General features: G+C 43.2%; 1 protein-coding gene across 9 annotated transcripts in view; it reads right to left on the bottom strand.

Moving 5' to 3' along the window:
• Positions 1-12,182, bottom strand: part of Phtf1 (putative homeodomain transcription factor 1) — a 54,599-nt gene that overhangs the window by 18,049 nt on the left and 24,368 nt on the right. For all 9 annotated transcript variants that reach the window (XM_036189432.1, XM_036189435.1, XM_036189436.1 and 6 more), the window contains exons 9-15: positions 11,094-11,267; positions 10,896-10,985; positions 8,338-8,559; positions 5,605-5,733; positions 4,332-4,604; positions 3,281-3,412; positions 2,722-2,808 (exon numbers count right to left, since the gene is read on the bottom strand). In XM_036189432.1, the coding sequence (XP_036045325.1) occupies positions 2,722-2,808; positions 3,281-3,412; positions 4,332-4,604; positions 5,605-5,733; positions 8,338-8,559; positions 10,896-10,985; positions 11,094-11,267 (1,107 nt within the window). The remainder of the gene's footprint in view (positions 1-2,721; positions 2,809-3,280; positions 3,413-4,331; positions 4,605-5,604; positions 5,734-8,337; positions 8,560-10,895; positions 10,986-11,093; positions 11,268-12,182) is intronic.

Here is a 12,182-nt window from a genome sequence, read left to right as displayed (position 1 = left end):
CTTGTCATTAGGGGTAGAGAGATGGTTAAGAGCAATGGATGCTCTTCTAAAGGATAGCAGCTCCCAAGTGTCTGTAATTCCAGTTCCAGGGGATCCAATGCCCTCTTTGGAACTCCAGATGTATCACACAGACATACATGCAGGCAAAACACCCATACACATAAATTTATTTATTTATTTATTTTGGTTTTTCTGGGTAGTTTTGGTGTCTGTCTTGGATCTTGCTCTGTAGCCCAGGCTGGCCTCAAATTCACAGAGATCCACTGCCTCTGCTTCTCGAGTGCTGGGATTAAAGGCATGCGCGCCACCGCCACCCAGCAAAATAAATCTTTTTTTAGAAACCCTGTCATTATCAAGGAAGCTATAAATTAGACCATAATGAACCAACCATTTAATCAGACTTCACTAAGCTAATTTCTGAGGTTACTACTCAGACAATAGTCAATAAATGCAGAAGTAAACAGAAAAGACTAAATGGATATTAGTGAATCAATAAACAAAAGACAGGAAAGAGAAACTAACAGGTGGACCAAACAGGAAGCAGACAGTATCTGTAGTTACAGCAATGACTTTACATTTACGTAGGTCGGGTCGGGCACTACAAAAGACCGAGACTATGAGGTTGAATAAGAAACAGGTACAGGGCTGCAAGATGGCTTAGCAAACAAAGCTACCTGCAACTCACCCTGAGGAGCAGACTTCAAGTTGGGAGCCCCACAACCCAGGTTTTATGTTAAGGATGGCCTCTCTGAACTTGGCTCCTCCTGCCTGCCTCTCTCAACTGCTGGAGTTGTAGACATCTGCCACCACTGGAGGTGGTCCTGCTTACATAATGAGAATGTGTCTCAAGCAAGCAAGGAAACAAAAATGCTTAAAGCAAACATTGGCAACAAACAACTCCACAATCATGAGTCTAAGCACACTTCCCCCAAGAACAAAAACCAACCCCAAACTAAATATAGGACTTGAGCAATGTAATGACTACACCTAGAAAAACTGGAACGTAGAGAACATTGCTCTCAGCAATGGCAGACATAATCCAAAGTGCTAACAGAAGGTTTAATAAAACGGAGCAATGCCAGCAAATAAAAGAAGCCTCTACCCATTTTAAAGGACTGAAAACAAGTGAGTCTGTTCTCTGCCCACTGCGGTTACCACTTAACAGCTGGGAAGATATGTGATAAGCCTGTAACTTCCTATAATACAGAAAGAATAAAAGTGCTTAAAAAGAAGATAAATGTGGGACAATTCGGATAGCAAAACAAACAGATTCTAGTGGATGATAGCCCACCAGGTAAAAACAAGGACACAGAAGCCTGATGAATGGGAAAGGTCAGCCCCCTCGGAGAGAGAGCTAACAGGCTGAAGGGAGATTGTGGGTGGAATACTACCTACAGCTATCAGTGTGACAGCTCTATAGTCAAAAAGTCCCAACTCTGGTTCTCAGAAAATCGAGAATAAGTCTTCCTCAGGACCCAGCTATACCACTCTTGGGCACATACCCAAGGAATGCTCAATCTTACCACAAGGACATATGCTCAGCTATGTTCATAGCAGCACTATTCGTAATATCCAGAACCTGGAAACAACCTAGATGCTCCTAAACTGAAGAATGGATAAAGAAAATGTGGCACATATACACAATGGAGTGCTACTCAGCAGAGAAAAACAATGACATCATGAGGTTTGCAGGCAAATGGATGGAACTAGAAAATATCCTGAGTGAGGTAACCCAGACTCAGAAGGACAAACAGGGACAGAGTGGGAGGGAAGGGAGGGAGATACCTTAATAGATGAGGGAATAGGAAGAGGCAGGGTGCTGGGGAGGCTCTCAGGAATCCATAAGGTTGACCCTACCTTGGTCTGCTGGCAGTGGTCCAGAGGGTGCCTGGACTAGTCTACTCTGGTGACCAGTCTAGTGAATACCCTAATAGTCATCATAGAGCCTTTGTCCAGTAACTGATGGAGGCAGATGCTGAGAGCCACAGCCAGGCGCCAGGCTGAGCCCCGGGAATCCAATCAATAAGAGAGAGGAGGGATTCTGCAGGCACGGGACATCGAGATCATGATGGGAGGACATGCAGAGATGACCAGCCACACTAGTGGAAGCCCATGAACTGTAGACTAGTGGCTGTGGAGCCTCCATGGGACTGGACTAGGCCCTCTGGATACGGAAGATGGTTGTTTGGTTTGAACTGTTTGGGGGGCACCCAAGCAGGGGGATTGGGATCCGTCCCAGGTGCATAGGCAGGATTCTGGAAATCCAGTGCCTGTGGTGTGATGCCTTGCACAGCCTTGGTGCAGTAGGAAGGAGCTTGGACCTGCCTAGGCTCAGTGTAACGAGCTCTGCTGACTCCCCATGGGAGACCTTGATTGGGGGATGTGGGGATGTGGGGTGGCTTGGGAGAGAGGGCTGAGGGTTAGGAGGAGGGTGGAAAAGTGATCTGTGGGTGGTATGTAGAGTGAGTAGAAAATTCCTTAATAAAGAAAAATGAAAGAAAAAAATTGCCAACTAAACTAATTTAAAATCATCTAAGTTTTCAAGGACTTCAACATTCATACTTCAAAAAGTTAAAAAAAAATAATAGCAGGTATCCAAAATATCAAAAGGAATTTAGACACATTGAAAACATAGACATGAGCACACAGCAGCCTGCTCTAGAACAAAGTGGGCACTGCATAGAATTCCATCTTCCATTAAAACAGACACAAAACCTTTACCTGTGCACAACAAATGAAAGCAATCGAGAGTGTCAGCAGGAAGACAGAGGACACAACCACATCCACTGAGCGCTGTGGACCCCGCCTCTGTGGAGCAAGACACGTTAACATTTTAGGATACGGCCAGACAGCGACAGCCCTCATACCATTCGCTTTGAGTTGTACTACATTCATGTGAAAATAAATGAATATGAGAAATTTCTGACATAGCACTTTAACATATTTCAGGCATCAACCTAAAACACTAAAAGTCATGTTTTCCAAATTAAGAGGTTGATTCATTAATGTATTTTCAGCTAGGATCTTTCCCAATCAGAAAAGCAAGTGGTCCTTAGCTTTGTCCTAGGCAACAATTCTTTTCCTTCCTCTTCCCTTACTTGTATACCACTAATTGTCTTTTCCGGATACCATTTCTCACATGGCATTCAGCAAGTCTGTCAGCCGCTGAATCATGAGCCAGTAACAAATCCCCAAATATTTAGCAACTGTGGCCAGAATCACCAATGCACACATTTTCCATAGCACTGTCAACATTCCAGAGTTAATCAAAACAGCTTACCTTTAGATAGGAGCGCAGCGATAACCATATTTTAATGTTCTCCACCTTTTTAAGTCTAAAATGAGGTATTTCATATTTCCTGGCTTTCCTGGCAGAAGTAATATGGCTGAAGAGTTTTGCAAATAAAAATCTCTAAGGGAGATTGAAAAAAAATCACAAAGTAAAATGTATATTGTCTAGGTATGTTCAATACTATCAACAGTATTCCTGGGATTTATTTAAAGTGTTAAACTAAATCAAAATTCTCATCCAGTGTTTCCCTAGGATAGCAGTGTTCACTTCAAAGCCAATCCCACAATGAAGCACTTCTTCCAAACACAAGCACATTCTCAGTGCATGCAAGGAATAGTCTTTGGAACTTTTAATGACTCCTTAACTTTTATAACCTCAAAATGTTTACACACAATTCTAGAACTGTATTTCCATTCAGGTGTATTCCTTGTGCCCATTCCCAATATAGGAACTCCTCAATCTATAACTAACCAGATTTCAGTTCATTTCTTTACTTGGCCATTTTTTACAAACATATTATGACTTTGACACTACATATGCTATGAATAAAATAAAATGAGCAGTCAGCAACATATACCACTTGTTTCTACATACAGGCTTCAGCACAGTTTCAGATGGTCTGGCTACTGCACTCACGGCTGCACAGGACCGGCACAAGATGGAGCCTGGGGACAGGGCTGTCACCTGTGCTGTGGGCTCTGAGTTGTCTCACTCTAGTCAATCACCCACGCCCACGCCCACGACCCTAATAAAACTCCAGTCATTTAAAACCTAAAACTAGAGAGTTGGCAAGAAGAGAAGGGGGTCCAGCAGACAAGAGAGGGCAAGGGGTGAGTTAATCAAAACATATTATCCTGTATGAAATTGCCAAAGAACAGAACATTTAAATATTTTTGAAGTTTTCAGGTTGTAACATGTTTTTCAAATAGTCAACAGTATGAATACCAAATGTACAAGTCTCCAAGCCAAAGGACCAAAATGACTCGGTAGAGTACCAAGTAAAGGAGAGAGGACAAACGCTGCCTGTTCGTCCACTCACCTGCTTGTATGTTCTCTCTGCCACACACATCATGAAGAAAAACATCCAAGTAAGACACAATCTTTCAAAAAAATTAATTATAGACAAAATAACAACAGGTGTGACAGGCGGTGCCCCACAGAAGAGGGTTAGGACCTCCTCTGCTGAGATGGACTTTAGTTGATCAAAACTCTTCTCTCGGAAAAGTCGATATAAAAACGGGAAAAATGCTAAGCCAATCGTGACGGCGTTCCCCAGCATCTGATAGCCGACTCCTTGCTGGTATGCATTGACCTACAACCAAATTTAAAATCTCCATCAGTACTACACAGGAACAGGGAGTTCCCAAAAGTATTTATCAAATACTATTTCGAATGTTAAAAGATGAATCTTAAAAGGAATACACGTAGCCAGGCGGTGGCGGCGCACACCTTTAATCCCAGCACTCAGGAGGCAGAGGCAGGCAGATCTTTGTGAGTTCAAGGCCAGCCTGGTCTACAGTGCGAGATCCAGGAAAGGCACAAAGCTACACAGAGAAAAATCAATCAATCAATCAATCAATCAATCAATCCATGGTTTAAAAGGAATACATGTAAGATGACAGAAAGACTTGGCCTGGCATTAGAGCAAAGCACATGAGAGGCCCTGGTTTCAGTACCAAAGAGGGGATGATGTGAACACTTCATCACTAGCCACAAACTTGATTTCAGTCAGTAAGGAATGACTGCAGAGCAAACCTGAGCATCTAATGGTACAAAGTGTAAAGTCCACCAACGAAAGATTACTTCAAAATCTGTTTCCAAATTGAAGTTACAAGTTGTCTTAATTAGGGTTACTACTGCTGTGATGAAATACCATGACCAAAAGCAAGTTGGGGAGGTAAGGGTTTACTTCCCCTTATACTTCCAAGTAATAGTCCATCACAGAAGGAAGTCAGGACAGGAACTCAAACAGGGCAGGAACCTGGAGGCAGGAGCTGATGCAGAGGCCATGGAGGCATGCTGCTTACTGGCTTGTTCCTCATGCCTTGCTCAGCCTGCTTTCTTACAGAACCGAGGACCACCAGGCCAGGGATGGCACCTACCCTCCATAAGCTGGGCCCTCCCACATTGATCACTAAGAAAATGTCCTCCAGCAGCATCTTCTGGGAGCATTTTCTTAATGGAGGTTCCCTTCTCTCAGATGACTCTAGCTTGGGTCAAGCTGACATAAGACCAGCCATCAATGTTAAATAGATTACTGAAGAGCCCATTCTGAGTGCTTTTTTCAAGAACTCAGAAGCACATGCTCTTACCCTGCTCATGATGATGCCACTTATCTCCAACACAGACATGTCCATCTTTTTACACTCGTTTCCTTCCCAGATTATTGCACTAACTCGCTCAGAGGCAGGACTTGAATTCTGAAGCCAGAATAAATGATTCTAGGAAGAAAAGATAGAAAACAGTTTCCATCCACTCCATCTTTCCTGTTAGTTCTTCTCTCCTTCTATCCAGCTCCCAGAATCCAGTGTTCAGTTTCATCATACATTCATTCTCTATCTCAAAACCTATCACTCCAAGAACTACTTGTGTGGTGGTCTCGTCTAGAGAGCTAGGATCCAGGATGTGCAAGGTCACTGCCTCTCCAAAGGTATGAAGGGCACATGATGTGCTGACATGGTATAAAGCACCTCTAGAGCACCAACTGCACCAGGAGTAGCAGGAAGTGGGGAGGGAAAGGGGCCTAGAGCCTTAGAGGCCATACAAACAACTGGGATGTTCTGGGGTCTTTAGGACAGGGAAAAGCATAATGGCCCAAAGACAGAAGTGATGGTCACCATGACAACAGCCCCCACCCTCCTCTGCTGAGACTGTCTCATTGACAGGTATCACTTCAAGGGCCTTTTCTCCAACTGGTCCTCACCACACCCTTGAGCCTGACTTTGCTCTGAAATCAGAAAGCGTATCATCTGTATCATTATGCCCACAAACTAAAGTGAAACTTCTAGAACAGAAGCACATGGCAGATGATATGAATTCACAACATGCCCCCACGGTTGGGCATGCCCAGTGGACCTAGACACTTCTGCCTAATTATTTCCGGTTCAAAATAGCCATTTCTGGGTCAAAACATCTCACATGACTAGGACCCCGTGGCTTTGTGTGATTGAGTAAAGCATGCACACAGCCATGTGATCTACGTGCATGCGTGGAGTAGCCACATGAGCACGCGTGGCCCACCATTTTCCACAGACTTCACTTTCCCTCTTGACCACGTGTGTTTCCCACAGGCCTGTTCACATCGGTCTCTTTCTTTCCTATCTTAATAAAACTCTTATGGATTTGTAGTGTTTCAGGATGTTTCCTCGCAGGGTAAGAGCACCGCCAAATAACTAACGTTCTGGTGCCTGAGGACTTAAAGCAGGTATCTGCTAGAAAGGGAGCACATATGGATGGTTTCTTTTTCCACCACAAAAAGATGATGTCCATTTACTGATTTTACTGATACGTTACTGTATCCAGTGAACACTTAGGAAGTGCCTGTTGGAGACCATACTTGAAGAGAGGACACAGTGCGGCAGCACAGGCTTGTAATCTCAGTGCGCAGGAGGCTGAAGAAGCAGGACAGAAAGCTTGAGGCCAAACCGGGCCTCCTAGCAAATGTCAAGCCATCCTGAGCTACAGGGCAAAAGGACGCATGGCCTTGCTATCTAGTCGCTTGGAGACTACTAAAGGAGACAGGATTAAAGTCACTGGACAGCATTCTAAGGGAAGGAGAGCAGACTTGAGGAGTGCACAGCAAAGGAGCCCAGCGCTTCAGCCAAGACCTGTCTGGAAAAGGAAAAGGGTAAGTCACAGAGCAAAGGTACTTCCCAGGCAAAGACCCTGTGTGCAAACGTCCAGAGGCACATGTGGGCTGGGGCTTCAAACACCAGGAGTCAGCTGAGATACAGGGCACATGTGCCAAACAGGTAAGGAATGAAGCTGTGTTAGAACAAGTAAACAGAAGCAAATGACTGCTCCCCAGCAGTCCAAACATAAATGCCAAACCTTTTCCATGTCTTCAATGGCAAGTCAATGAAAAGGAAAAACAAAACAAAAAAAAAAAACATACTCACTGCTACTTTCAAGGCAATTTAGAGGCAGTTTGGAAAGAGTTAGGCAATAGCATAAAAACTATTTCAGCACATGAGAAATAGTTAAAAATAAATTCTACAGATGTAGAATGAGTCAAGTATCTTCTAAGGAATCTATGATTCTAGACTAAAATCAAACCTGAGATCCACAGCGTCACTTGATTTGTGCTTAGCAGTGAAGCAAGCAATACCATTTCTGTATAATTTTTATGAAATATGAAATTCAATAAATCATAAAACAGAGTACCCGTCAACCAATGCCACTCAAAGAAAAGAAACAGTAGAGATCATCTGAAGGAAAACCAGCAAGTATTACGAAGAGAATTCTGGCCAAAGCAACTGCAGAGTGTTCTCAAGTTCTCAACATCCTCTCTTATGAGCTGTGCTCCATTTCCCCATCTCTAAACTGGGGGCGACAGCAGAACCCTTACAAGACTGCTGCAAAGTTCAGTAACATGGCACAGTGGCTGACAGATGCTGAGTATGTTGTAAGTATCAGCGATCTGCTCCAGTTCTGTTTCTGTCGCCATGGTAAAACGCCAACCAAAAGCAACTTGGGAAGGAAAGAGTTTATCTCATCTTACACCTCCCAGGTCACAGTCCATCACTGAGGGAAGTCAGAGCAGGGATTCATGGTAAGAACTAAAGCAGAAAGCACACAGGAATGCTACTTCCTGGCTTGCTCAGATACTTTTCTTAGCCCAGTCCTACCAGCCCAGGAATGGCACAGCTCACAGTACCCTCCCACATCAATAAGCAATCAAGAAAATGTCCCTCAGACTTGCCCACAGACCAATCCAATAGAGCCAATTCCACAACTGAGGTTCCTTCTTCCTAGGTGACTGTAGTTTTTGTCAAATTGGCAAACACATTAACTAGCACACTATTTTAATCACTGTCCTCATGTACCTGCTGAAAAACATCTTCTTTGGGGTCACGTTTGGTCCCTGAATGAAGGGTGTTTACATGAGTCCCCTCACTGTCACTGGTGACAGATGACCGGCACTCGGGGCCATGGAGAAGGTCATCCCATAACATGTCCTCGGTCTCTGAGTCATGGCGGGTGCTTTCTGAGTCTCTTCTTGACAAGTTAAGGCTCCGAGAGCCAACACTCACACCGGACCTAGAACCCTTTAAAGGAAAACAAAAAAGGGAAAATACATATATTTAAAAGTTATATTAAAACAAATCAGTCATGGCAAGGGCTGGCAGGCTTTTTTAAGATGACCATCATATATTTATTAATTTCCAAGGCTTTATATAATAAACATGATAATGCATCTTAATGCTTAAATGTCAAACTCCAATGACTGTGGATGATGACTAAGCTCGGTTGTCAGCTTAATTCTATGTGGAATCAACTAAAACCCATGCTACTGTGCCCTCTTGTGAGGGCTTTTCTTAATCAGATGATTTGAAGCAGGAGGACTCACCCTAAGTCAGGGTCGCACCATCTGATGGCAGCCTAGGTAAAAGGAGAGCTTTGCCTTTTGCCTACTTTTCATTCTCACGTCAAGTCCATCTAACCTATTGCTGCACCTGGTCTTAAATCCAATGTCTTCGGGTTTCCAACACAGATGGAAGACCAGAAAGCCCTTCAGTCTTCCTTAGATTCCAGCACCAACCAGGGACTGATGAGACATCCAGCCATGTGGACCAAACAACCACTAGATTCTCAGCCTTTCTGTCATGAGACAGTCACTGATGAACTACTCAGACCACAGCCTGTAAGCCAGTCTAATAAATCCCCTATGTAACATATATGTGTGTATATATACATACATACATACACATGAATGTATACACACATATATATACACACATATCTACATGTACAAATATACATATATATGCATGTATTATGTATGTATGCACACTATCAGTTCTGTTCCTTTAGAGACTCCTAATACACCTGGCAAAGCAGGACTTAAAAAAAATTCTAAGTAGCTACTAGCAAAACATTTGACTATTCAACTTAGATATGCTATGTGGTGAGTGATTCCTGGACATACACCCTGAGGACCTCCCCAGCTGGCCTGGCTAAGCCTTTTGTGAGCTTGACAAAATTTGAGCTTGTTTTGTCCAGGGCTCAGCCAATATGTTCAAAATAACCAGGCAGAGAAAAGCAGAGATACCCTAGCAGTACAAACAGAAATATGAAACTTTTTCCATGACCCCAATTGCCTGGTCAAACAGAGCAAAACCACCACCATCTAACTATGCTCACCTATGAAGATCACATTCAAATATGCCTCTGCACTCTCAAAATCAGACTCTTCACTGCTCCTGTCTTTTAGAGGTCCCTCTGCTAAAGTCTGTCTTCAGACATGTCGACACCACTTAAGATAAAACTCCATATGCCAAATGAGTATTAAGTAACCATGGCACTTAAGAACCAGGCTGGAGAGATGGCTCAATGGTTAAGAGTAATGTAAAAGATGGAAGTTGGATTCCCAGCACCCACATGGCAGCTCCTAACTCTAGTGCCAAGGGATCTGACATTCTTTTATGACATCTGCAGGCACACACACGGTGCAAAGTCATACATATAAACAAAACACTTAAACACATAAATAAGTCTTTAAAAAAATTTAAAAACTGAGTATCTCTCTCTCTCCCTTCCTCCCCCTCCATCCCTTTCCCTCTGTGTGTGTGCGTGCATGTGTAACCAGAGAGTCCCAAAAACCTACCTGTCTCTGCCTCCCTGTTGCTGGCATTGCAAACATGTGCCACCATGCCCAGCTTTTTCTTTTTCTTTTTTTTTTTCTTTTTTTTTTTTTTTTTTTTTTGGTTTTTCGAGACAGGTTTTCTCTGTGTAGCTTTATGCCTTTCCTGGAACTCACTTGGTAGCCCAGGCTGGCCTCGAAATCACAGAGATCCGCCCGGCTCTGCCTCCCAAGTGCTGGGATTAAAGGCATGCACCACCACCGCCCAGCTTCCAGCTTTTTCTTCTTAACATGGATTCTGGAGATTAAATTCAGGCCCCATGCTTATGAGGCACGCATCTTCCCAACAGAACCATCTCCATGCCCAAAATAACTGTCCTCCTGAGCATCATCTATGACACACATCTAAAGATTTACTTATTTTATATGTATAAGTGTTCTGCCTGCATGAATGTATGTGCTTCACATGCATGCCTGGTACCCTGATGCTGACAGAGGTCAGTGAGGGCAAGAGAGCCCTAGAACTGGAGTTCTGGATGATTGCAAGCTACTATGAGGGTCCTCTGAAAGATCAAGTGCCCTCAGTCACTGAGCCATCTCTCCAGCCTATCTTTGATACTTTTAAGATTAGAAAAAAGAAAAACATTTCATATCCTTTCTAGGGCTGAGCAATTATCTCAAATTGAGTTGACAGAACTGAAATCAAACTAATACAAACTTCACAGAACCAAAAGAAAATAGATAAAGTCATTGCACACAAGAAGACACCTCAAAGTCTGCTCTTAGAAAAGGATGCTTTACCTGGCTGAAGGCTGCTGATTCAAATTCTGATTCAGCCAGACTATCTGAATCCCGCACTATATGACACCACCTTGTCGTGGTTTTCTTTACCTGCCAAAATCAAATCAACAAACAACAGGAGAGCATGTAAATATCTTGCTACTATTCAATGTTTTTAGAGTTAACATCCATGCTTTTGTAGATAAAAGTGAAATTTACCTGAGAGTTTAGGTGCCTTGAAAGTATTGATTTTCTAGTTTTAACTTCACAACCATTGTCACTGGACGCCCCTTCCACACTCCTACGCAGTAATATCATCTGTGTCCGTGCTTCACCATCCTCCTCACTTGACAGATCATCTGAAATTCCATTACCCAAACGCCTGTAAGCCTCCTGCAAAGAGAAACAGTATCTCACAAAGAACAGCAAAAAAAATACTCCAGGAAGTTGCCCATGTAAAAGAAAAATTCACAGAAAAGTTCCCAAGAGATGAAAGTATGAAACCCAAACTAACAAGTCTACTTATTACTTAGTGTAAACATTTTTAACAATTTCAAAATTAAGAAAACTGTGTACTTGAAACTCAGCAGCCTAAATGAGGGCAGTGTGATGACACGTCGCTGCACAGGCTCAGGTCAGACTCTGCCTGAACCACACTCTTCTGCTTACTAGCCATGTAGTTATAACTGAGGTTCAGTTTCCTCCTCTGGGAGTCATGATGACAGACAGGACCTATGTCATAGGGCTGCTGTAAACAAGGAAGTCAGTTTGTACTTGTCAGGCACTTAGAACAAGGCCTGACTGCAATGATGACTTAATAAATACGAGGATAAAAAGAGGATGGGGCAGAGAGGGAGTAGGATGAGGGATAAGTATTTCCAAAGACATTTGCAAAGGCTATACAGAAACCTGTATTAGCATCCTGAAATAATAACCAATTTTGTTGACATGAATGAGCTTAAATGGAGTTATCATTCACGAGGAGGTTCATACACCTCTCAGAAGCCATAGGTTCTCACCAACCAAGAGCCCAGTGCCAGGTTTGACACACCTCCCTTCAACTTGTAGTTGTTGAGGGAGCTTTCCCAGAGACTCCCAAAACAATACATGCTATTGCCATTACTCTTGGTCACACACCAGAACTTGATGGTTGGACTCTACTGCTAAAGAAACAACACACTTTGGTCACAGGACTTGGAGAAATCAAGCTGGTACTGATCTGGAAGCTTATTCCTGTTGACTAGCTCATAGTACCAGAAGGTGCTATGTAGGCTTCCAAGAGAGAAAAGTCATCAAGAGTCTTATCCA

Source organism: Onychomys torridus, chromosome 6, assembly GCF_903995425.1.
Source record: "Onychomys torridus chromosome 6, mOncTor1.1, whole genome shotgun sequence".
In the NCBI taxonomy this organism is placed as follows: Eukaryota; Metazoa; Chordata; class Mammalia; order Rodentia; family Cricetidae; genus Onychomys; species Onychomys torridus.
The sequence above is the reverse complement of the archived record's forward strand: the minus strand, read 5'-3'. Positions and strand labels throughout refer to the sequence as shown.